At 38.5% G+C, this 26,879-nt stretch overlaps 1 protein-coding gene across 3 annotated transcripts in view; it reads left to right on the top strand.

Moving 5' to 3' along the window:
• Window positions 1-22,184, top strand: part of nrg3b (neuregulin 3b) — a 141,031-nt gene extending 118,847 nt beyond the window's left edge. The window contains exons 3-9 of one of the 3 annotated variants that reach the window (XM_082152939.1): window positions 3,392-3,465; window positions 8,103-8,129; window positions 11,263-11,365; window positions 12,056-12,182; window positions 16,221-16,333; window positions 16,692-16,880; window positions 21,003-22,184. In XM_082152939.1, the coding sequence (XP_082009065.1) occupies window positions 3,392-3,465; window positions 8,103-8,129; window positions 11,263-11,365; window positions 12,056-12,182; window positions 16,221-16,333; window positions 16,692-16,880; window positions 21,003-21,651 (1,282 nt within the window). In that variant the 3' untranslated portion in view covers window positions 21,652-22,184. Of the gene's footprint in view, window positions 1-3,391; window positions 3,466-8,099; window positions 8,130-11,262; window positions 11,366-12,055; window positions 12,183-16,220; window positions 16,334-16,691; window positions 16,881-21,002 lie in introns of all 3 variants that reach the window. The other 2 variants (XM_082152938.1, XM_082152940.1) reach the window with 2 other exon arrangements.
• The last annotated feature ends 4,695 nt before the right edge of the window (window positions 22,185-26,879 follow it).

Here is a 26,879-nt window from a genome sequence, read left to right as displayed (position 1 = left end):
AAAGCTACGTTTTGATAGGGTCGCAGAGACACAGTGGCTGAGTCCCAATTCGCCTACTTATACTACGACCTAAAAGTATGTACTTTTTTTTTTATGAAAAAGTACATACTTTTGAGTGTGTAGCAAAAGAGTATGCACGTTCTGGGACATACTTCGATGACGTCATGCAACGTAAACGAGAACGTGGTTGCCTAGTTACGCACACCGCGACTGTTAACAAAACATTTTACATTTCATTCATTCTTATATATCCAATATAATTTTATTTACTATTCCCATCTTTTTTTCCACAATACATTTACAATGTGTTTTACCAAATGTAGGAGTGAAGCAGGGCGTCGTCGTAGATCAACCAAACGCAGGTCGTTTGTGAGGCGGCTGGTTCTGACGTTCATGTGCAAATGTGTGTAACGAAAGCTACTTATTTTCTGAGTTAAAATATTTAAAGTTTATAGTGTAACTATTGTTTAATGTATTTTATACTTAATCTTATACTTATGTATAATACTTAAAAATACCCCGATGAAAATGAACCATGCTTTTACTATAGTAAAAGTGTAGAAACCATGTTTCTTTGGTTGGACTGATAAAGTTAACATTTGTACAGCCACAGTATTACTACAAATAAGTCAGACAGAAACATCAAAAGAAATACATAAAAAAGACACTTGCATGACACTGTACTAGAGCCTTTTTATTTATTGTTTTGTAGCCAGCAATGAGGCGCTCAGTATCGTCATCGGACCCTACAAGATAAATACGGTACTTTTTTGGCACAACACAAACCCATTAATATTACGAGACAATAAAACGTAACTTTAATTAGGGTTAAACATTTGAATTCTTACACTTAAAAACTGAGGGCGCATCTCCGCTGCTGCATCCGGCTGCCATGTTTACATCACCACCATCACCGCAAAGCTCCTCCCTCCCGCACGCAATGGGTTGTGGGCAATATTAGCCGTTAGAGTGTGCATTGATCTGCACTTCGAATTCTAACCGGAAATAGTAGACCATCCGGGTATCTTTGGAATACTCATTTCAACATACTACAATTTGGGACGTACTAATTCTAGTTTCGCATACTATTTAGGACGGATAGTATGCGAATTGGGACTCAGCAAGTGTTCGTCCCACTAATGGTTTACCTTTAGTCATCTCTGCTTATTAAGCTGGTACAGGAGTATTTTAACATCAGAGTATTTTAACACTTAACAAACTGCGTTAACTGTGGTAGTCAAATGCGAGTCCTGCTCATTGCCTCGGCCTCCTTCGAGGGAAATATATAATTTCTCTCCTTTTCTATCTAGCTGTAATTTAACCAACAGGGGCATTGATGCCAAGCAACATGTCCTTGAATGATAATGAAAAGCCACGAAGCAGATGCAGAAATTCTAGTTTACAATGTTGTTTACTCTGTAGGCACCTCGGATGTCATAAGCAGATGTGTGTACATTGATTTTCCTTTCCTCCAATACCAAGTAAACGATGCATGAAATGATTTGTTGGTTTGTTTTCTTGGCTTACTGCTAAAAGCTCTACTGTACTGTCTACCAGAAAAGGGGAGAAAGGGGAAAAACAAATAGGCTACCAACAGTCACAACCATCATTCTGCTGTCAACACGTGAGTCAGTGTTAACCAGGCGGTGAGCTAACAGAGCGCGAGGCAGAGAGAGATGAGACCACACAACATGCTCCTCACCTGCTTCCTTGACTGTAATTACAGTCTAACCATGTTATCCCCTCTTTGCAGTCAGTTTTCAGTCTCATTTCTGTTTCATGCAGCAAAGCTCAGTCATGCTTCCTCAAGCCAGACACATTGACAAGATTGAGTCTAGGCAGCTGTCGCACCGGATCCGGTGCACACTGCAAACAAAGCCAAATGAAACAACATCAAGATCATCCTGTTAAGGTTTTTTTTATTTTTTTTTATTCTTCTCGGCCTGTATGCTTGTTTCCATTTGTGAACCGTCATTATCATGGTATACCTCGTCAAAATTATGTTAGCGTTGCACAGAAAAAGAGAAGTGATCACAAAGGCAGATCTCAGAATTGGGTTATTTTCAGGTAAATGTGAATAAAAGGCGTAATGTTGCTGGAAAATTGAGATGAGTCTGTTTGCAGCATTGAAGGTGTGTTGTATTTGTATTTTCACATGGGAGGACAACAGTTGTTGGGTTAAGGCGTTAAAAAACGCAAAGAAAGGACAAGGGAGATGGAGAGAGAGATTAGAAGATGTCTGAAATGCTTTTGCTGGAGGGCAGCTGGTGTTCTCTGTGGTTCTTCTACACACAGATTCAGAGCACATTGCTACTTTTGGAAGAAGTCCCCTGTTTCACATAGATCTCACAGTAAGAGTCTAGTCAAATGCCTTACGGTCCCATAGCTCAGTGGGGATGTGACATAAATGTCAAGACTGTGTTATCTGTGCGAGTGCAGGCACCACTGCGCTCTGGACAGACCCGCCCTGTTATCCCTATTTTTCTTCTTTTTTTTTCCATATCACCACTCCCTCCTTTACATCCTCATCTTTTTCTGCATTAGGCTAATTTATAACATTTCTGGGTATTCTGATTTCTAATGTTGAGTCAATCTCTCTGTGAAAATGGCATAATGATGGATGGTGGATGGACACGTGGATGCAGATCTGTACTCCAAATGGATGTGCAGTGTCACATGCTCCATCTAGAACTATTTAAAAAAAAAAATATGCTTCTCGCATAATTAGATGAATGCACTTTTTATGACTTGATATTAGCTTTGATATTAGTTAGATTGCATTGAATATTTGTACTCTTAAAATATATTTGTCACACTACAGGACTATTTAAATGGGTTGCACACCCCAAAATGAAAAATCTGTCATCATTTACTCACTAACACTACATAAAAGAAGATACTTTGAAATATTTGCTCTCCATGCAATTAAAGTAAATGGGGTCCACTGACAAAAACAGTTGATTTATTCTTCCAAAATATCTTCTTTTGTTTGTGTAAATGATAATGTTTTGGGTAAACTATGCTTCAAGTGAGCTGCAGAAACAGAAGGTGATTAAAAATGAAAGGGTGACTAAAAGACAGCAAATAAAAATACAAACTATCCCCGAAATATACTCTACCTTCCAAAATGTTGGGGTCAGTAAGATTTTTTTTATGTTTTTGTGTGTGTGTGTGCGTGCGCGCGTGCGTGCGTGCGTGCGTGCGCGCGCGTGCGTGCGTGCGTGTGTGTGTGTGTGTGTGTGTGTGTGTGTTTTCATTCTGATGTTTCAACTTTTTGGCTTTTAAAATTACATCCCCCAACCCCTAATATTGATGAAAATATTCAAAGTGTAGACACACAGGTAATTTATATTTCTGTATTGAAATGTTGAACATTCTTCTTCTTTTGCAGGTGTAAAGAGGGTTACCGTGGACTTCGTTGTGACCAGTTTGTGCCGAAGACGGACTCCATCTTATCTGACCCAAGTATGTACTTTTGTCACAGTGTGTTTTCTTTGAGGGATAATATGATGGAATCTTTTATTTTGTGTGCTTCATACAGGGATACAGGAAAAATGAATGTGGTTTGGATAAAAACAAGGTTATTGAGTTATTTCCATTCCTGCTAGCATGAACAACACAAAGCCCGTTGGCGACAATATGCTTCATGATACAGCAAACCAAAGATGATAGAACATCATTTACTTGTTGTTTACTTGCTTTCCAGTCTTAGTTTTAGAAGTTCCAGCCTCTCTAGCATCAGGTGAGTCTCTTAGCCTCCAGGGCTGAGAGTTCTCCACTGAATTCTCAGAACCGTGTATTGCTTAAGTAGTTAATTATACCTCTCTCTCTAAGTGCTGAAATTGCCATCACCCTACAATGCCACACTCATGAAAATCAGAAAGCATTTGCATTTGCTATTTTCTCTATAGGAAAGCTGATCTCTAACTCTGCAGGAGCAGAATTTTTTTAGCGTGACAAATATATTGCGTAACCCGTTTACATTTGTTGTCTGATTCTAACAAGGCTCAGAGTGGCAACGAAATGTGATCAAGTGACTATTTTTCATGAACAGTACATTTCCCCTGTCATTAGGAAAGTCCCTGAATGAAAGCAATTGCTTTGCTAATTTTAGGTCCATGCTAAAGTCATTAGCCATTTCTGTGCTCAATGAGCTAGGAGAGCGTCTCACAGGTTAAAAAAGGGCACAGTGGAGTACAAGTAGCGAAGGGGAAGTTCATAGTCACTGAAAAAGCTGTCAAAGAGAGATGTTTGCTTTCTTACAGGTTGGTAATGGAAAGATTTGTGAAACCTCACAAAGCCTTGACTCATAAACCCTTCTTCCTGTGACTCAACTTTCCGAGAGCTATTATACCGATATGAAAGGAAGTGTACAAGCCTTGGAGGGAGAAAGTGGAGAAAAGAGATGTCCAGCGTGAGATGAATCTGCAACACAGCTGTTTCTGAGTGCCTAGCGTTGTATGAATTGTCTAGCTTTTGGGGGGTGATCTTTTACAGCGAGTGATACAGCAACCTAAACTCCCATTTAGTGCACTTTGAGTTGCTGACCCTTCTGAGTGGCTAGTAATGGGATCTTTCTGTAGCCTTTGTGTCCCTGATACTTCTCTTTCCTGTCTGATTTTCTCAATGAGAGCATTCATATTCCCGCTATCCATCAATCCCCGAGATGGAGCCCTCATCTCTAGCAGTGCCATCATCTCCTTCACGGATACACCTACACAATCCTGCTGGTATTGCCTCCTCCACCCTTCTGTTGACACCGTTTAGCATTGAAGCAATTTTAGGCCACTGCTGTTGCAAATCTGCTAAATGGCTGAAGCTTTCAGCATCTATAGTTTTTATTTTTATTTTGTTGTATCCACATATTCAACATTGATAGAAATGAGCCAGTTAATCCAGATTATGCGCTTGAGTTACAATCCTACCATGGAAACAAACACAACAGGCTTTGGAGCGGCCTGCATGAGGAGCAATCACAGTGCTCAATATCTTATGTCAAATTACAGCCTTTACAATTTTTTCATAGCCCATTATGTTTTCGGTGTATCTTTATTCCACCCTGTAGAGGCCAGTGTTTGTTTTTCCCCGTTCCTGGTTTGAGCCTGATGTGTTTGGTCCAGTGCATCTTTATTCACTTAACCCACCAAATGAGCCACAAATCACCCCCTGGGGGTGGCTTGGCTTTATCTGCCACCTAGTCTTTTGTCCCCGGAGCTTTTTCACAATCTATCTCTGCTCAACATACTAGCACAAATCATCCGTCGACTGTCTTTTTTGTCTCCATATCGACTGCCACACAAGTAAGATGTGAAAAGAGCCTAGCTTCTGCTTGGCCCCATATCTCCCCCCAGCTTCCTGGCAAAGGATAACACTGCGGGCCAGCGACTGCAGAAACCCCGCTGCTTAATATGAGGAATGTTGTTGACTTTCTTTCAACTTTTTAGCCTGCATTGTATGAGCGATGGTGTTAGAGGAGTAGTTCACCCAAAAATGAAACCATTTTCTCACCCTCGTTTTTTTGAAAGCTGTACAACTTTCGTTCTTCCACAGAACACAAAAGGAGAAAATGTGTTCTTATGCTTTTTTTAGGGACTGATGTTTTCAAGCTATAAAAAGTATCAAATGGTCCATATAAATCGTGCACTAGACCTCAGTCAGGGAAGATGCCATATTGAATTTTACATAGAAGAAAACAAGCCTGTGAGTTTGCAAAGGGTCAATTGACATTGGCATTTAAAATCCATTGAACTTACTGTATCCCTCACAATCTTGTTTTCATTCCCGTCAAAATTAAATATGGCACTACCCTGATCAAGGTCTATATTCCAAGTCTTTTTAAAGCCAAACATAGCTTTTTGCAAAACAACAGACCTAAAGTTAAGTTCATGTGAAAAGCAATGTTGTCCAATTCATGAACTAATTACTCTTTTGAATGTAATCTTTTGAATGAGTTTAATTGAGTTTTTTTTTTATGTAGTTCACAAAAATAATCTAAATTATTTGTTCATGAATCTCACTCATTTGGTTATCAAGTTCTGGTGGTAGTGGTTAAAAGCCCACTGGAAGGGACAATTTTCAAAAGCTATGTTTTTTTGCAAAAAGCTATTGTACATCTTCAGAAGACTTATATACAGTATAGTGCATATGTCATATAGCCCACTTGTATGAAGATGTTTTGAAGAACCAGCTCCTTTCATACAACTGTACAAACACGAGTGACAAGAAACAAGGTGAGTACCTGAAATATTTTGGACTATCCCCCGTATGAACAAGGAGTTTGGTTAGTGGAGCCATTTTCAGAGCTCTGGGAAAAAATCTGGGGTTCAGCCGGTGACTCGAGGGAGACGGATTTCACGACTGACTTGCTCAGGGGACAGCGGCCCCTCTCATTTAGGTATTTATCTCTTGAGCATTAGGCTATGTAAGTAAGCCGCACAAAGGAGCTTTCGCCTATTGCTCCAACTAACGGAAGGATTAAGGATTTGATTCATTTTTGTACTTCTTCCACTCAGTCTCTGAGCGACTGACGTTGATTCAGTGCACTGGATGCCATTCCTCTTAGACGGCGTAAATGTCTCCCAAGGGTGACGGGACAACGGATGGGAGCCTGTGGTTTATGGGAGCAGTACATCAGGAGCTTGCTGCCAGGATTCGAGGAATGCATGCATATCCGTGCTTAATGACTTTGTGTGTGTGGCTCATGACAGCACAGCGATTATGACAGGATGAATGTGGCAGTTATTGTGGGCAATCAGAGGCAGCCTCAGCATGAATGGGCCAAGCAATGCTGGCAGTAGGGATACGACAGAACCGCTGGATCATCGCCTGGGCCTTTTGTCTCACAGAGCTGTGTTGTGTTTTTTTTTAAATCTCACCCGATCCCACAACACACAGCGAATTCAATAGGCCCAGAGGAGAGACACTGTGCAAAAATCTCGGGTAGGAGTATTACCAGCTATTCTGCTTACATTAGCATTTAAAACAACCTTTAAGCGATTCCACATACTTCATTGTGCCTGCACTGTGCTGCGGCTGCCAATAAACAAGGGCTCTGTCCTTATTCACCATGAATTTAAATCATAAGCAGGAATTGTTTAGGCTAAAACTACCATTCCTTGCATTCTCATTAAGAACCGCAGCACGACCTCTTTGAGAGAAAAAAGAAATACATTTCAGCTCATTATTTTCCCACAGATCATGTTTAAATTGCAGCATGAATATATGCAAAAACATGTGGCGTTGAAAAATTGAGGCTGCTATGTGGCAATTTATCATTTGACAGAGGGTTTTCTGTCACTGGGTTTGATTTCTGTTTTTTCCCCTCTAAGTATGTCCACTAAAATAATCTTTCTTGGGCAAGCCGCAGTCTATTTAAAAACCTTAGACCACCTCTGTCAGAAAAGCAATTAAGTGTGAGGGTTTCATTTTAATTTAAATGAGATTATATTACAGTGGCTTGAAAAAGGGGACTATTCAAATGAAAAGAGCATGAGTGTTATTCTCTTTATCAGGAACAGCAGTTCTAAGGCTTCAGTGGGATAGAAAAGAGAGAGAGAGACTGGCGGTATTTAGAGAGGTGAATTGCTTGTCCATTGCTCTGCTGGTGAAGACTCCCTTAAAGAGGAGGCATATTAGTTTGAAGCCTTCAGATGAATTAATAACACAATTGTCTTTTCTAGTTGAAAAATAAGCATCTCCTGGGCATTAGAATTGACAGAGGCATTTCTAAAGCCCATCCCTGACTAAATCTGGCTTCTCTATGGAAGCGTAGCTATTCTACAGGCAACTAACAGGCCTTTATGTGCTTTATATTATAAACTGCTTCACCCTCTTCACTATTGTGAGTGCTCGTATCTTTGATAATCAAGAGAAAGCTATTTTTGTTGTCGAAACGATGCCGCTACAGAATCTTTTCTCTTTCAGAACAATGAGCAGTTTTAGTTGACAAATCTCACTTGCTTTTTATTCACGGTTATTATCTGGGTGATTTAATACGTCTTTGTTTGTGGAAATCTGTATGATAACATCTTTCTCCCTGTTTCTATCTTTCTCTCCGTCTGTTTAACCACTTGTCTCTTTTTTGTTATCTCTCCCTGAAGCAGCAGATGAGCTGGGAATTGAGTTTATGGGTAAGGAAATGTATATGAAATTATATTATGTTTTATATTTTTATTTTTATTTTTATTTATTTTTTCATTAAATAATGGTTTAATTTTATATTTATATTATTAATATTGATATTTTATGACCCCATTTTATTTGAGAGACTACATAAAATATTTGTACTTTTAAAAAGGCATTCATCACACCACGGAACCATTTAACTAGGTTACAAACTGTTATTATAAATGACTAAAAATAATCTAAGGCTCTTTACGTTCATATAAGTTGTAAACTTTGCATCTTCGTGATGTTAGAAAGAAAAGCACACACAAGCTTCTCCCATTCTTGACCAACATTAATGTGTACAAACAGACATGATGCTCTGTTCCTCATAGAAGCCTAATGTTCTTGAGTTTCCATGGAAACAGAGCAAAAGAAATGTATTGTAAAGGAACAGGGCAGCATCTGTATGGGCGATGCAGTCTGTGTGGCTTATGCGCATACATGTGTGTGTCTGCTTGTGCTCGCCTGTGTATGTGGCTGTTAATTACTGCAAAGCCTCGAGGTGTGCACCTTGCTGAGGTGGCATGTTGCATAGCAAGTCTCTGGGGATAAGAAATATCACACAGCCAAGGGCTAAATACATGCCTTTACTCTAACAAACCACAATATCCACAGACTTAAAGCAGTGTCAACAATCAGGTGCCCAAAAAACTGCTGTGAAAATGGATTTTCCTCAAGCTTTTTACGCTTCTGCATCCACACACCCTGCCCTACCGTCCTCTCTCATGTGCCTGACAACTGAAAGCATTTCTTTAAGTGAACGAGTGAATCTTGTGAAGTTTTCCATTAGTCGTGCTTCACACGCTCGCCTCAAGATTTCCTCAAAAACTGTCAGAGAAGGAGAGATAGCTTAAGTGGAACTGATATGCATTTCTGCTTCTCGGAAATGACTGCCTCAGTGAGTTTAATCTGGATGGTGAGCAAGTCCAGTTGTTGGCCATTATGGAGCATGTTTTCCGTGAGAGAGAGAGAGGCGTGGGGGGGGAAGGGGTGTTGAGTGCACGTGTGCATGAATGGTCAGCTCTGTGCATTTGTGGCATGAGAGAGCATTTCACATGAGTGTATGTTTGTGAGGGAGTCTAGCCATCTGCTTGCAGAGACTCTCCACCAAACTACGGCTCAATATCCTGTGAGGACCAGTCTTTCAGTCCCTGCTATCCCACCGCCCGTTCCTGGTTTTCCACAGATGTATTTTTGACAGTTTTGGGTGGCTTGTTTTTGCCCAAGATTAATCCATATAGATTATTCACTGAGTCTGATGCAATAGAACCTTAAGCTCAGACCTGAACCCCTTTTAACGCCTTTACGATGCATTGGATCACCGGATATAAGTCACACAACAAATCTCACCATCAGTGTACTGACATTTAGTGGAACTTCTCCCAGAAGACTTGAAGTTGTTAGGGTGGATCAGCTCCCTTTTAATCAGGGTTATCATCATTTCGATTTAAAGTGAGAATGCTTCTTTAAAATCCACCACATGAGTTTGGTTGTTCAAGACAAACTTTGAATGATGGCTTAATAAAGCCTTTTTTTGTATTTTATAGGTCGTCGAAAAAGACAAGTAGGGCTTGGTGATGCATCAAATATAAGGGATGTTATCGAAATATCTAAGCCCATTTCACTCCCCATTTTCATCTCAGAACTATGACAGCTGATAGATGCTGTTTTCAGACGCTCCCGTACATATTTGTCTGAGCGCTCTATGAAGAGAGTCAAAGGTTTCTTTTTACAACATGTTTTTGCAGTGTTAAGCATTGCAACCAATCATAAACATGTATGTTGAATGTGTGAACAAAATGGCCACACAGAAGTGTTTAAGGTAGTCAGTGGCACATCCACTCAAAATTCTGGAATTGTCATTCACCACGCTCACTTACTGTGTTCTACACACTTGTGAATCATTAACCCCTTTCACACAGCAGTCCCGGTAAATTACCGTAAAATTGCCAGAACGACTTTACCGGTAAATTCACAAATGTGCTGTTCACACAAGCAACAGCGTTCTGCCTTTTTACCAGTATCAGCCCATTCACGCATCAGTTCCAAAATACCGGTAAACTTTGTGATGATGTCATTAACCGGAATTGACCTCTAAAGTTGTTGACGAATCTCTTCATCCGCCCGGACGAGGAGAAGAGTTTTAGTTTCAGTATCACTCCAATTTGAAGACATTTGTAAACAGTGCTGAGTAAACGCGCCATCTGCGTCATAATTTTATGAATGGCCCAGAGCCGTTGCTCTTCCAATGGCTTCTGATTGGCCCAAATCACTTCTTACGTCAGCGCGTTCTGACCTCGTACGTGCAAAATACCAGTAATCTTCTTTCCGTGTTCACACAGCGCATATAGACCTTATGCGCCAGAGAAACAAGGGCGCAGCCATCTTTAGAATTTGAAAAGGTCCTGTTCACATACGATCTGTTACTGGTAATTTACCAGTAAAGACTGTATGTGTGAAAGGGGCTATTGTCTTATAACCAACAAATTGTAAACTCGATTTAAATAAGAGATTCATATTTGGCTATATCGCCCAGCCCTACAGAGAACCATTCATTTTAAGTTTATGGACCAAGGAGAAAGAATACATTTCCCAGTATGCTAATAACTTATTTTCATTATTATTAAATCAGTAAATTATATTTTGTGTAATGTAATGTCAGGTATATCCAGTTCAATAGTGCTGGATTCTTAAAACCAATCATTAGGCAGATTCTTACGGCAAGCGCATTTTAAGCCTGTCTGACCACTGACACGTGAGTGTTTAGCTGACAGCTCCCTGCTTGTTTCTCTGCTGTCTATCCCCCATCATCAAATCAAATATGATTGTGTGCACATGTTTGTGTGCTAGTTAAACATGCCAAAATGGTATAACTAGCCAATTAGTTTTGAAACAGTCCCTTTCCAATCATCTCTAAAAATTCTGATTCCCTTGCACTGGGAATGTTTCCATTATTGAGTCATTGAATTTTCCTTACAACCTACAAGAGCCAATTAGCTACATTAGGTTATTTTGTTCAATCTAAACTGGCACAGTGATGATGACTGTGAATAAAGCCTGAAGATGAGTGTGTGCTGTCCTTGTCTGTCTTTTCAGAGAGTGCAGAAACCTATCAGAGACAGATTATGTCCATCTTCAGCATAGCCATGGGGATCAGCCTGCTGGGAGTGGCTTGCATGGCTCTTTACTGCAAAAACAAGTGAGACCAAAGTTCAAACCATCCTTGGAAGCTAGAAAAACATTGTTTCAACACAATAACAAGTTTGAGTGTTTTTAAAGAGATGTTGTGGATCAGTGACGGATCAACAATGGTAATGTTTTCATCCTGTCTGGTAATTTATTCAAAAATACGATACATTAAAAATACAATTCATAACGACTTAGACCTCTTCCAATTTGAAAATTTAATTCTTGAGAAAACAGTATCATCAATATTAATAAGTAGTTTAGCATAATCTTTTATCATAATTTCTTAAAAAAACATATTTGAACAAATTTCATTTGTTTTGGAGGGGTTTGTAAATTCACAAAATAATAATAATAATAATAATTATTATTATAGTAATACTAATTTGGCCTTTTCATGACAAGGTTAGTTCAGGTTGTAAAATGTCATATAATGCAACCCCCCAAGAACGCAATAACATTTTAAAATTAATAATTCATGATTTGTTGTAATAACTGTTGAAAGTAATAATTAAGATTATATATATATATTTTTTTTATATATAATATGAAATCAACATGAATACAAAGAGTACATTTCTAAGGATTTGTATGTTTTAAACCATATTAATAAAAGATTATTGCTTTTCTCTTTTCTGTCATTGACATTTCACATTGCACAAAACAAAATTGTGTGGTTTAAAAATGTATTAACCCTTTGCAGGAGACAAAGAGAGAAGCATCGAGCCCATCTGACCGAAATTCGCAACTTGAGAGACTGTACTGTCAACGCCTCTGGTCTCATGTCTAAATCCAGCCCCAGACTCGAGAGCACCCTCCAGCTTCAAAAGGTGACGCCTCGCCGCTGCCGTTTGTTTATGTTTCAGAGCATATTTACATGATGTCCACATTTATGCTGACAGTCCGCATAATGATCACTTATCCGAAAAAAGCCTACATCCCCGCACCCATGCGTATACCAAACATATGTGTGTACGGTCAGAAATCAAGCCACCCACGTGTGCCGTTATGGAGATTCAACTAAAGTCCCCTGTGCATAACAGTCAGTAATGAATACAATTGGCCAGCAGGCAGTTGAAGGAATGATGCCCTCCAAGGCTTTACTGCTTTCCCACCTGCTCCGAAGATCCCTCAAGCTGACAGAAATAACATTGCATGCAGCTCGGGGAGTAAACACTGCATCCATCTGATGCAACAGTCAAAGGTAGCCGGCCACCTAGCTGATGAAGAACTGGATGAATAGAGTTGCATTATCCAAACTGGAATATTAGTCTCTCTCTGGTGCCACTTGGGGTTCATTCTCATCCCGTACATAAATGTTGACGGCTCACGTTCCCATGTGCACTGTCAGGTCCAGTAAGGGTAAAGAATCAAGCCTCAATTATTCCCAATGGTTTACCTTAACATTTCCTTGCAGATGCTTTTATACCAAAGTAATTTGTACAAAGTGCATATACTGCATAAATGACACAGGGTGTAGCGTATCAGATCAGTGTCACTCTTGCTAATCCAAGCATGCAGGGAAAACCTTTAATTGGACCGCTTATATAATCGTCACAAAAATCTGCTGAGCCAGCAGCAGACGACTATAAAATTTATTTAAAAAGAGGCTGAGAGGGGGAGCTCCAATCTTTTCTTCAGACTTCACTTGAATTCTGCATGTTTCATACCCCCACCCTACAGGTTTTTATTATTTTTATTTTTTTTACATTTACAGCAGCCAGTACTGCTGTTCTGCTTCTCCTCCTCTGAGTTTTCTCGCCCTGCTGAGGCGATGAAGGGGTGGTCAGAAATCATCCAATTTTCTTGTTGGAGAGAAGAACAATGCTAACAGGTCCCCAAGGAAGCAGCAGTGTTAAAAGGACATGCTTTTTCAGCTGTAAGGCCCCAAACTAGTTTAAAGTCAAACTCAATCGTTTTAATGATGTTCCACAGGACAGGCAGAGGGAGGGAGATTTCACTAACTGGAATAACTGCATTATCGACTGTCTTTTTCAGCTCGGGCGACATTGGGGGGTATGGGATACTTATTTCGGACTCTCAGAGTGCTGGGTTATAGTAAGATAATGGCTTTAATTTTAAGAGAGGGAACAGAAAAAAATACTTCAGGAATTCATTAATGTAATCTTGTCTGGGATTAATTCCTGACTGGGGAAGTCGAAAAGGGTGAATAATCAGTGTGTCTCGCTTAATCTGCAGTTTATATGTAAAGTCTAATTAAAGTGGCTTTCTCTCACTGAGGGGCCTGTATATCGCAGAGTGAGCATCTATATACAGCCTCTTTTCAGAGTTCATGATCCCTTTATTTCGTCTTTGGCCTGTACATGTGTGTTCCTACTTTTGTCTGCCTGTACAAGTGAGGGGAAGTGAGATGAGATGCTGTACAGCACAAGAGTAATCATACATGTAATTTGCGGCGGGTCGTGTCCACACCACTTCATGAAATAGCTTGCGGCAGGGATGTGTATAATACAGAGGAAGCTTCTGAGCAGGAATTTTCATTTTGTTATTGCGTGTTTTAACGAGTGGCAATCCGGCGCTGGAATTAGATTTTAATGTTTTGCTGAGTGGTTGTTGCAGTTGTCATCGTTGGTGGAAAGCCAGTCCGTTCTAGTTAAGTCATGAAACAAAATGCAAACTAATGTGTTCCCATTTCTCATATTGCCATTCAAAAGTGAAAGGAAGAAATGAATGCTTTTATTCAGCTAGGACCCATTAAATTGATCGAAAATAACAGTAAAGAATTTTATACTGTCACAGATTTCTATTTCAAATAAATGCATTTCAGAAAGAAAAAAAACTGATTTACACAGCAATATTAAGTAGCACAACTGTATCAACATTGATAATAATAAGAAATGTTTCTTGAGCACTAAAGCATATTAGAATGATTTCTGAAGGATCATGTAGACCAGGGGTTCTCAAACTTTTTGAGTGTGTGGACCACTATTTGTAATCAAGAATTTTCGCGGACCACCTCATAATACACATAATAAAATATGTCTACACACAGTCCTACCTGAATTAATCTGCACCTTTAAATAGGCTTACTAGCACTAAAACTATAACTGGTCATCACATCACAGGCTTGTTAAAGGAAAGTTTACTGCACACAACGGCTGCCACATATTTAATTTATTTATTTAGGCTACTCAAGCGCCCAGGGCATAATCAGGTTCATTTGAACAACAGGCTTATTTCCATAGCAATGTAGTATGAAATCTATACAGTAGGCTAATAAGAACACTGGAATATAGTCAACATTTCAAAACCTTTGGCGATTTTAGGGGATTATTATTATTAATCTTCAGAGTTTTACAAGTCCTCAAAAAGTTTGTCCACTTAACAGCACATCTGCAAAACATTTCAGAAACGCGAGATCAAGAAACTAACTGGAAATTAAATAATAACAGGCCTTATTCATTCCATTTATAAACATTTCGTTTCATATAAACTGCCTATGCCTAACTGTGCGTTCACACACCGGACGCGAATAGCGCGTCAAATTCAAAAAGGGATTATGTGAAATTCGCGCCTGCCGCGTCTAGTGATACGCTTGACCACTTTGTATCAATTCGCGCGTCAAGAGCTAAATTGACGCGCGTAAAAACAAAAGTTTGAAGCGAAATTTCGTCCGTTGTGAACGCACCATTAAAGGCTATGCGTGTGATGTGATAATGAGAACATATTTGCCTCTGCCCTTTTCTCTTCAGAGAACCTGTTGCTATCCACCGAACCAATGTTGTGGTTCTAACGGCACTGAACTTGAATGTCACGGCCGAACACCACTAGGCTATTTTAGTAATCACACAATAACTTGACAATTTAATTAAAATGTTATATCAATATAGGCCTACATATTCTTTTTACTTTTCTTTTTTTATGGGAATTTCCTGGTAAAATGAAGGTAAAAAAAATATAATTTTATATTTTATTTAGCCTTTCCACGGACCACCTGCAGTACCCTCACGGACCACTAGTGGTCCGCGGACCACAGTTTGAGAATGGCTGATGTAGACTAATCGCTGCTGGAAATTCATCCTTGCCATCAAATAAATGACATTAAAAAAAAAAAAAAAAAAAAAAAAAATTTCACATTACCCTTTTTACTGCATTTTGATCAAGTAAATTCCGCCTTGATGAGCATAACATACTTAAAAATTGTACTGACCCGAACGTAGTGAATGTACACTGCAGTTCAGCTGCAATTTGGACTTATTAAAATAATTGATATTAGGATGGACCCCGAACCAAATGTAAAAAAAAAATCGTACTGCTGGACCAACAAATCATATTCAAGCCCCATTTTATTGATTTATGTTGCAGCGATCCATACATTCATCGGTAGATAGATACAAGAATGAAGTTGTCAAATTAAATGTCACAACATTATTCAGGCATGTGAACTTGGTTAGAAAGAGTGATTGCTCCCTCAATTCAGTGTGTAATGATAACTTAGCAAGTCAATGTGCTATTGAAATTGTTTTTAAATAATTCTATGGACATTTCTAATCGCAATGTTACGTTTACATTTCAAATTTGACTAGGGTATGAACAAACGCTCTTCTACAGACCTGATCCGTCTAATCAAAACCATAAAATATCATTCAAAATTATTTTTGCATAACCTAGTTAATATTCATGAAGTGAGCCTTTAACATTTCATGACATCACAGCCAGCACTTCTGTGCATCCAACTTTCTCACTTTCTAACTCTCACTGTGTTGACACCCATGAAACATTCACACACGGATAGAAAGACCCATGAGTCATACATGCATAGGAATGATAATCACTGAGGTCATCTATTATATAGTTCTGTTCGCTGGCAATTAATAATATCTTTTATTTCCTGTTCGTCTCTACAGAGCAGAAGAGCCCATGGTTTCTCCTCTCCACAGGCGGCCAGCATAGTTCTCAGCAGCTCTAAAGTCTCCCTACCAAATCATAATCGCAGTCTCTCCATGGGGAAGCGCTGCAGGTACTTTCCCAGTGCTTCACATCTATTGTAAAACTTCTGACACTCCGTCCTTCTCCACAGAAGTGAAAGCAATGGAGGAAGAAATTTAATCAGCTCTCAATATGGCACCATATGTTATTGTCAAAAATGAACCACTTCAAAGAATTATAATAATTGTAATTGGTAACAACCATAATGATCAGCATTTCTTAATTATGGTGGAATAAATTTTTTCCACAGAAGTAATTTTCAAGCATTTATTTATGTTGAATTCTAGCATTTGAGCCAGGTGGTAACCTAAGGCTGTGTTGTACAAAATCTTTGAAATAATCTGTGATCTTTGTCTTCTCACTTTGGAAGCTTTTATATGTTTCTACAGAAGCTGCTCCTTCTCCTCAAGCCCCGCCCTAAAACACAAGGTAACCAATTATCGAGTTGTCTCTAAGTGGACTCCGCCCATCTCTAGAGCGGGCCATCATCTCATTGGAGGATCTCGAGATTCTCTTCATTCCTATAAACATCTCCAGGAGGTGGAGGTCAATGAGGTGATGCCACAATCTTTGAGAAGGTGAGCAATAAAGTGCAACAAAATGACAAACACACTTACAATGATTTTTTTTTAGCTCTTACTGCAATACTTTTTAGCACAGTGTAGATTTTTTTCATCAGATTCTTAAGGGTTCATGTGTGTGTTTTTAACTACTGCCACTTATATGGGGTCCCCCATCTCCCATTTGTTGGAGATGGTCCTCACTGCAGAACACAAAATCCAGGGGGAGGAGTTGGATCCAGATCCAACTCCTCCCACCTTACATATACCTAAACCTACCCATCTACACCCCCTGATCCCTAAACCCACCCCTAAACCTACCAATCTCCACCCCCTGATCCCTAAACCCACCCCTAAACCTACCCATCTCCACCCCTTAGATCTGGATCCAACTCCGCCCCCTGGATCTCGTGTTCAGCCTCACCTCAATTTGGAGGTGCTACTGGATTGTTGCGCAATATCGATCTAAATTTTCTCAATATGCAGTAGGCCTATAACATTACAATATTTCATGGATGCAAGCCAAGACAATCAGTCTATAGCCTACATGACAACACACACACTTAACAATTTTTGATAATCTGATATAGTATTTGTAAATCAGCACTGACATAGGAGTTTGCATTGGCTAAAGTTGTTTGGATGCACGTTGTTTTATGACAAGGAGAAGCAAAGTTGTGCATTACAATGCAGACATGACAATAATTGGCACCAATCTGGCGCACGTACAAGAGCAACCCCCCCGGACCCCGGAAAATAATTGTGTGCATTAATGATACATAAAAGGCTAGTTATAAAATAAAAATGATTTCCATCACCATCATTTTCATCATCATTTGAAATGTGATGGAAATTACATTTCTTGGGTCAGAAAAAGGGTTTGGAGAAAATGACAAAGTTCTCCTGTAATGCATGTAAAGTTCAAAAGTTTGGGGTCAGTACGATTTCTTTTTTTTTATTGAATTTTTTTATTCAGTGAACGTGCATAATTTTTTTTTTTTTTTTTTTTTTAAGACAGTAAAAATATTTCAAATTTATGCTGTTTTGACTTTCTATTCTTCAAAGAATCCTAAAAAAAAAAAGTATCCTGGTTTCCACAAAAATATTAAGCAGCATATTAACCATTTTAAACTGATAATAAGAAATGTTACTTGAGTAATAATGACTGTTAAAAATTCAACATTGCCTTCACAGGACAAATTTAAATAGAAAACAGTTATTTTAAATGATCATGAAAAAACTGTTTTACTGTATTTTTAATCAAATAAACACAGCATTGGTGAACATAAGAGACTTCTTTCAAAAACATTTAAAAAATCTTACCAACCACAAACTTTTGGACATAGTTTGACATTGTTTGTAGACAAAAATAAGGTTGAGAGAGAATGTCGCGCTGCAACTGAAGAAAACACAAGCAAATAGAAAAAACACCAGCAAATTAAGAAAACATCTTCATCAGTTTGAAAATGCATGTGCTGCAAATACTCACGATGCAACCAAATACAGATACGTGCTGCTATACTTATACCTTCAGATAAATAGGGTGTATGTGCACAAGTAGCACTTAAGGTCCGTTAACACCAAGAATGATAACTATAAAGATAACTAAAACAATAACTATATTAGCGTCCACACTAGTGTTCCAACTACAGTGATTCTAACAATTCTTTATTCTTAGGACGATTGTTAGAACAACGTCTTTATCATTATCGTTATAGTTATCGTCCTTGGTGTGAACGGGCCTTTACTCTTGAATTTCCGAGCAATGTTCTCATTACCATGCCAACTTGATCCAGCTTCACAGCGACTTGTAAACTCTGCTCACTGCCAAACTCTCTCTATTTGACCTATTTCCATAATTTACATTCTTAAATAGTGCCGCTTTGAGCTTGGAGACTAATTTAAGGGATGTGATCAAGCACATATGCACTAACATACTTACAGAATGGGGTTTTCTTTTTCCCAGTGTGTCAGCAGCAGAGATCTCGGGATCTTCTTTCTTTTTTTTTCTTTTTTGTCTGCTGGGTTACCTCGACTTTTGCTTCATTAATTTAAGTATGTGTCTGAAAGCACAACCAGTGGGTTACCCCTCTATAGGGGTCCACAGTATTCAGCTATTGTTATTGATTAATTAAATATTGATAAGCCTTTCTGAACGTTTCTTAGTCCAGTCTTGGCCGGCCCAGAGAGAGACAGACTGGGGCTGAACTGACCTATTTCTAGACTTAACTGCTTTAAAACACCAACACCATCCCCGAATCTTTCTCTTGTTGCCATGGAGACACCCTCTAGTCTAATGGTGAAAAAAAAAAAAAAAAAAAGAAGTGAGGAGAGGGGGGAAGATGGGCACGCACAGCTCGCTTATTCCCCTCACTATGACAGCAGAAATGTTGTCAGTGTTATATATTAAAAAAAATGTAGAAAAAAAAATTCTGCAAAGACACATATTTACCTGTCAGAGATGAAATATGGATTGAAACTGTGTGTGCCATCGGTGCAGTTATATTTAGATATTGTTTTGATTTGCTGAGATCTGCCGGATTAACCTGCAGCTAGAATACACTTTTAATACCCGTGCATTGTGTTATAGGGCTCAATTATTTAAGCCCTGTTATTTAACAGTCTTTGATGTCAGACAATAACTCAGTGGTTAGATGAGCTGGGGTTTCTGGGAAGTGACAAAGCATACCATTTTTGATGTGTCTGATTTGGTGTTATGTAAAACTGTATTTAAATGTCATCTTGTCAAGGTTTAGATGAGAGGGTGATAACTGTGCTAGTTTGAATCCTTAACACTGAGAAAGCCACAATATTTCCTATGATTTTACATCTGACAAAACCCTAGATAAACTCGGGTCGGTCACGTCGCAAGATCTGAGTGTTACTCCACAACAGTTTCTCAGCAAAAAAACTAAATATTTTTTGCTTTTTCACCACAAGGTGTGCTGGATTTGATAAGAAGTCTCCTCCTGCAGATCAAAACCACAGCTAAATCAAGTAGCGTGGTCTTCATAAAATCATAGGTCTGGGTGAGGAATACACAGGCTTTGATTAGAATGGCTTAAATCTATGATAAAGCCATCGGAAGAGAGAAAGTGCTCAGTGTTAAAGTCTGCATTAAATGAAAAGTCTATCCATTTTCTAAATGCATGTTATAGATATTTTTGTGAACAATTCATCCGTGCATATATTTCTCTCTCCTTTTTTTTCTTTATTCGGATCTTTCGTTGAAAACGACAGAGTTATCTCTGGTGACGTATGCAGGACTTGTCCAGTCATTTGATCCCGGAAGCTTGAATTCATCTGCAATCTCCACTTTTGCGTGCCACGCTGACATTTTAAAATCCATTCAATGCATAGAACCAAGTTCCTGTCCTACATTTATTTTTTATTTTTTTTCAATAATTCCTTACACTCAGATGTATGTCAGATCTGTTGTTACTTTCATTTCATTGTGACTTATGCAGCAGGGTCCTTAAAAAGTCTTCAATTCAGTTGTATCAAATTTCATAATTCATAAGAAGTCTTAAATATTTTAAATGATACAAGAAAGGTCTTGATTATCAAACAAATTGGATAAGATTAGCTATATATATATATATGTGTGTGTGTGTGTGTGTGTGTCATTTTAAATATTTAATTGATATTTAATGTTTTAAAATACAATAATTTATCATTTTGGCTAATCCATTTTCTTAAAAAACGTGTTTAATCGTTTATCGTTTTATAATTTTTTTTTTTTTTGTCAGAAACTATTATTTTAACTATAAAGTTGTTTAAATTGTGATTTTTACTGTAATTTTATGGTTTGCATGTTGCCATAGATCTTCCTCTACCCCGCCTACATGATATTATTTGCACAGACCTTTAAAGAAAATGTCTTTAAAAGCCTTACATTTGATTAAAAAACCCCTGCAGATTCCCTGCTCAAGCACAAGCTGCAGATTATACATAATTACACTGAGATTCAAAATTCCCACCACCTTGAAATAATTTGATCTCTCCTGTGATTGTTTTGTTTAGGCTATAAAATAATTTTCACTACAAGTGGCCGAGCACTTTCTTTCATGTGTAATGGACAGAATCAGTGTAATGTTGAAGAGATGCAAGTACTAATTCCCTCGGTTTCTCGCTCTCTAGGTGCCAGTCCCACTCGGACAGCAATCAACAAAGCCGTTGCAATTTGAATATGCAAATAATGCTTTCCGCCCATTCTAAAGGAAAGATGGGCTACACCGATGTTCCGTGCACTCGTCTTGACCAGGGAACCACCTTTCCTCCCCCTTCTTTCCGAGCCCACTCCGTACCCATTATCCCCTCGGTTCAGGGACCTGATTTTGGGGATGGAGGCGGGAACGACAGGGGTAGGGGAGCTTCCAGCTACAACTTAATCAATCCTGAGGCTGTGGCAAATCCCAGCCGATCACTTGCCAGCTCCTCTAGGATGGTGCAGGATCCACAGACACTCACCTGCTCCGAGTCTGCACTGATGTCAAGGGGCCAAATCAAACACAAAAGCCTTGTTACCTACACAACGGCCTTGGGATCAGGCACAAGCTCTAGGAGAGCAAAGACTGTAAATTCTATGACCGTACTGGGATCAGGGGCGAAAACCACACAGTCCGCCGCCAAACTGCTATCCAAGGCAGGAGGAGAAGAGGATCGGTCCGCTTTCGGGGAAGCGCAGCAGGGGGACGGTTTACAAACCCCATTTGCGGGGGACGAAAAAGACAGCTCCTTTTCCAACGGGGTTAGAGGTGTGGCCTGCCTCACATATCCCACGAGCTGATTGGATAAATGAAAAGATTGCTTTGGAAACTCCATGTTGGTGTGGATGGGACTGCGGCGTCCCCGCTTGTGCAAGACACTTACTTTTGGAACTATTTTACTGCATTGTGAAGTACTATAACTACTGACAACTGAACTTAAAACACTGCATTACTGACGACACAATGTGAATAGATGCGAGAGAATGAAGACTTGGTGGGATGTTTATCTTAAGAGGTACCGAAAAGGATTTATATGCCACTATTTAACAAAAAGCTTCAATTTAGAAACCAAATAGTGTGTCATCTCAATGTTGTTTCTCTACTGTAAAGAAGAAAAAATATAATAGATGTCAAAACTATATGTATGTCATATATTCCATGTATATGGCATACCGAGTGACAAAAATAAAGATGCAAAACATGGTAATGCAGAAGCTTTTTTCCAATAACTGCTGTTCTATAATCTCAGCCCAGCTCTGTCTTTTTTGTCTGTTTTGCTTGAGGTCTTGAGAAGAAAACGGCAGTTTCTGAATAAAATCTGAATGTCACCCTGTCATTTGATCAGAGAGTATCTGCCCGTATCGGTACGATCAATGTTGTGTGTCTCACACCTTCTGTTTTCAGCAGAGAGCTCGCTGAGCGCCGCAACCAGGTATCTGCAACTATCGCCTGAAACGATCCAACGAACGTGCTGAACGGAGAGAAACCGGCAGAGTCACCGTCTGTCTCCATGGCAACAGAGATCGGATGCGGCAGACTCTCTATCCAACAAGACCATCAACGGATTTAATCATTTACTTGTTTATCTCCTGTGAAGTAGCTCTTGCTAATTAAGCCCAGACTCATTATTTTGTCTCAGCTATTTTGAAACCGCAAAAGGAGGGCGAAAAAAGTTTCCTTAACTAGCTCGTTTTTTTTGTTTTTTTTTTCAGGTGAGGGTGGAATTAATCAGCAGAAAGATTAAAGCACGGTGTCATTGATGTTTACCTCAAACGAGGGCGACACGGGTGAGTCGCACCCCGAACGCTTTATGAATTATCGGGCTAATTTTCTGAGCGTGAGCCACAGCGTGAGTTGACATTATAATCCAAACAAGAAGAAGAAAAAAACGCAACCGCTGGCTGTCTGCGCCAACAATTTCTTCCACTAGAGCCCAACAAAGCAACATTTGGCAGTTTTTATTTATTTATTATTAATTCGCAGACAAATTTTGTTTTAATCCACCGTGTCTCTCCGCAGATCTTGTGTGAGCAATTGGCTTGGAAACTCATAATGAGTGATCATTTCATTTTGTGAGAACATTACGCATGTTCATACAACAGCTTAATATTCAATCTCAAGTCAGTCTTTGCTCCGGTGAGAGAAAGCCAAGAAAACATTGATGTAATGTTCAAAGCGCCGGAGTCCTGTGTGCATGTGTTGTTGTTTTTTTTGGATAGAACACCGCAGACCTGTGCTATTGCATCTGTTTGAGTTTCTGATGAGCAGGCCTATTTCTCCTCTATGCTGATATATTAATAAAGGCAGGATGTTTCTTCATGCAGGCTGCTAACATTAGAGAGAGTACAACAGCACAGTTCAACAGTGGTAGACCAACAGATGCTGGTGAGAAAATGAGTGCAGAGCTGTACACAAGGCGCAGAGAATGTAGACGCAATGAGGGCAGTGGCAATAAGTGAAACGTATCTGTCACCTGGAATGAGTTGCAGTAACTTATAAATTACTCTTTTCGCAGCAATGTATCTTTGGCTTGTCTTGTTACATTTTTTTTTATTTGTCTGAAGAATTCACTCTCTCTAGACTGTTCGCACTGGCCCAGAATAAAATGTATAATTTTCTAATAACTGAAACACTTTTGCAATTCTACTCACAGCCCAAAACAAAAGACGCTTTCTGATGGATGACTAGTTTTTTCATTATTCAATAGATAAAAGATAATGAGTAATGAGTGCATTCAGTGATATGTTAAATAACAGATTGCTTATTTTAAATAGCTTTGTTGGATGTGAAGGATGTGAAGAACTTCTCGTTTAGAAACAAACACATTTTATATTACAAATGGGATGCTTACGCAATATCACTTGCAAATCAGAGCAGTGAAATGGAAGTCATTTGCACTGTATTTTATCATATGATAAATGTGTCATTAAATGTTATTTCTAACCATGTTAACCAAGGCATCATTTGTATTAAAGGCTCAATCAGTAGTTATTTAGCTAGCGCTGTTCTTTAAGTATCGATACCATAATGGTGTTAGATGCTGCGCTGTCATCTATTGATGTGAAAGGTAGTGGGTGTGCCGAAAGGTCTTTACAATTGCGAAAAGTGTCGAAAGCTGCCTGTTAGGATATAGGGTTTGGGTTAGGGCAGGGGTGTCCAGTCCTGCTCCTGCAGGGTCTCTGTCCTGCAGAGTTCATCTCCAAACCCATTTAAATACACCTGAACCAGCTAATCAAGGTCTTAGGCATTCTAGAAACTTCCAGGCAGGTGTGTTGAGGCGAGTTGGGGCTAAACTCTGTTGGACAGTGGCCCTCCAGGACCGAGTCTGGACACCCCTGGGTTAGGGGTTCATTTCTGTTGTAGCATTGTATATATTTCAGCACGCCCATTGCAACCTGCAGTTATCCCTGTCTCATTAATTACCTTACCTGTCCAACAAAACAAAACAAAAAAAGCAACTTTTTCGGAAAATAGTGCAGAAATAATTTTCTCATCAAAAAGAGAAAGGTACAAGACTGTGTACTTATTAACTTTAATGAGGAGAAGAACAACAATCCCATGAAGCATTGTGAATGACAATTGAATTAAACATGGATTATATAAATACACAAGATATTTTACATTCTCTGGTTGTGCTTGCTTATTATAGTTAACTAAAACTAAAACCATAAAAACCTTCACCACTAAAAATAAACTTATTTTAAAAAAAAAAAAGACTTTTAAAGAAAATTGTTTGACAAATTTTTTTCTTTTGTCAAATCAACTTAGAAAATGTATGTGGTTCAGATAACATAATACTTTGAGTTTCTGTTGATTAAACCAATCTCCATTGTATTAACTCACATTTTATTTCAATGAACTCAAAATTTTAAGGCAACCACTTTTTTTATTACAGTATTTACAGTGTAATTGCAGAGGCAACATTTCTCATTTTCATTTAGTTTAAGTTGATATACTAAAATAACTAAAACTAAAACGGAAATTAAAAAATACAAAAAAATACAAAAACTTTGAATAAAATTAAAATGAAAACAGAAAAAATAATTAATTGAAAATATTAACTCCAGGTTTATACAGATCTTCTTCGCTTGTTTTAAGATCCGGACATACTGTTCTATTTCAGAAGATGTACGAAGAATGTTCTACCATAAAACCTCTACCATGTCCCTCTTCCATAAAACCCATCAATGGCAGGGAAACGTTGTTATAAATGATGGAAAATCTTGACAATGGCAGGAAAAGAGTTAATAAAAACTGTAATAACATCTCAATGATACTCAAATAAAATGAATATTTACAAATATTCAAGTAGTCTGAGATTGTAAGGAGATCGACTTGATTATGTCCTTTGTGCTCCATGAGAGTGGACAGGCACTAAGCGGCTCTTTTTGTAGGATTTGCTTGTTGCAATTTTCCAATTGGTGTAGATTTTTATTGTTGAATCATGGGTAATGAATTCCGCTGTTAAACATGATTATTTTAAAAAGTATGTTAAAATAGTGGTCAGCTCATGGCTTCAGACATTGATGCCATTGATTCCATTGATTGACAACCTTGTAGCTCACAGAAGATCTCTCTTGTGTAAAATTTAAAATGAGCACCAAAGTACTGAATGCACATTTAATTAGGTAGTGAAGTGAAACTATGCATGGTTAACATTCAGCATTTCCTTAAGGGACGTAATATCTCATAGAGCTTTTCATACAGCAAATGAAAGGTGTATACGCACAACAAACTGACTCTGAATTCCTCCCAGGTGAGACAGAGCTTTATGATGTGAAGTTGACAGTGAGGTTGATTACGCACAGAGGGAACTTATGATTCTCAATGATTATGGAAATGTGACTACTTTAATATACTTGATCATAACTGTTCACAAGAAAATGCTAATTTTATATTTGTTGTTAGTGTTAAAGGAACATGTAGAAGTAAATGATTTAAGACTTATTTTATATCTGACTAACACTCACAAACTGACAAACACACATTTATGGTCTAACCATAACAATGCAAAAAAAAAAATCTCAATAAAATCAGTGAAATTACTTCATATCACGGAGTTGATTACAAATTGTTCCGATGAGTATACAAAGTAAGTATGTGACAGATAACATTTAAAAAAATAAATCACATTTCATGGTAAATAAAACCCATCAAATTGGATTTTCACAATGAAATTCACACTGAAAAGACTGTTTTCAATAAACCAGGATTAGTGACGTGACATAAAGCTTAGGCTGTCAATATCATAATGAGATACATATGATTTGAAAATGGTATTCTCTAAGCCTCTCCTCTGGCAACACATTAACAAACAACAGATGCAACTAATGTGTTGCATCTGTGTTACTCTCCATTCCAAACTGACATTGTGCCACACCTAGTGCCAGCTACACCCAGACAGTGATAGATGCTTCACTGACCACTGCCTGTATCACTCCAGCTGACAAATATACAATTACTAACACATTAACTCATTTATTAAATAAGCCATTACTGCAAATGTAACTAGCTTTGCATATCGTCAACTTCCTAAATAATTTTTTGACTAAAATGATTTTTTTGTGTGGTTTTTTTTGCATAAGTCATCTCCTCATGATGCTGGACACCTCTGGTGAAATCACCCACATCCTCAGTTGAACAGATCATGCAATTCTACCCCTAATGGCCTACGTCAAGGGTGTGACTTATGCTGTTTTATTTTGCCTAAGTCAATGAGACTTAGGCAATTTTACAAGCTTTTCAAGATGGCAGTTGCATCAAGAAGAACGAAAATCTACTCAACCTCTGAAGTTATTTTTCAGTTTTTTGTGTTTTCTGAGATACCTGAAAAAATTACGTGGGCAATTATTTTAGTAAGGTGATGATATGCACCCTCTTATGGTATTTTAAAAGTTCTTTTTTTTTTTTTTTTTTTTTTGAGGTCTCCTAGAACATGTTTACATGCATCCAAGCTCCTTTGCCCATATAATCTTTAATTAGGTTAAGCGTATTTGGATTGCTGTCTGCAATGGAGGGGCTCAAGGAA

The sequence above is a fragment of the Leuciscus leuciscus genome, assembly GCF_965113295.1.
Source record: "Leuciscus leuciscus genome assembly, chromosome: 21".
In the NCBI taxonomy this organism is placed as follows: Eukaryota; Metazoa; Chordata; class Actinopteri; order Cypriniformes; family Leuciscidae; genus Leuciscus; species Leuciscus leuciscus.
The sequence above is the reverse complement of the archived record's forward strand: the minus strand, read 5'-3'. Positions and strand labels throughout refer to the sequence as shown.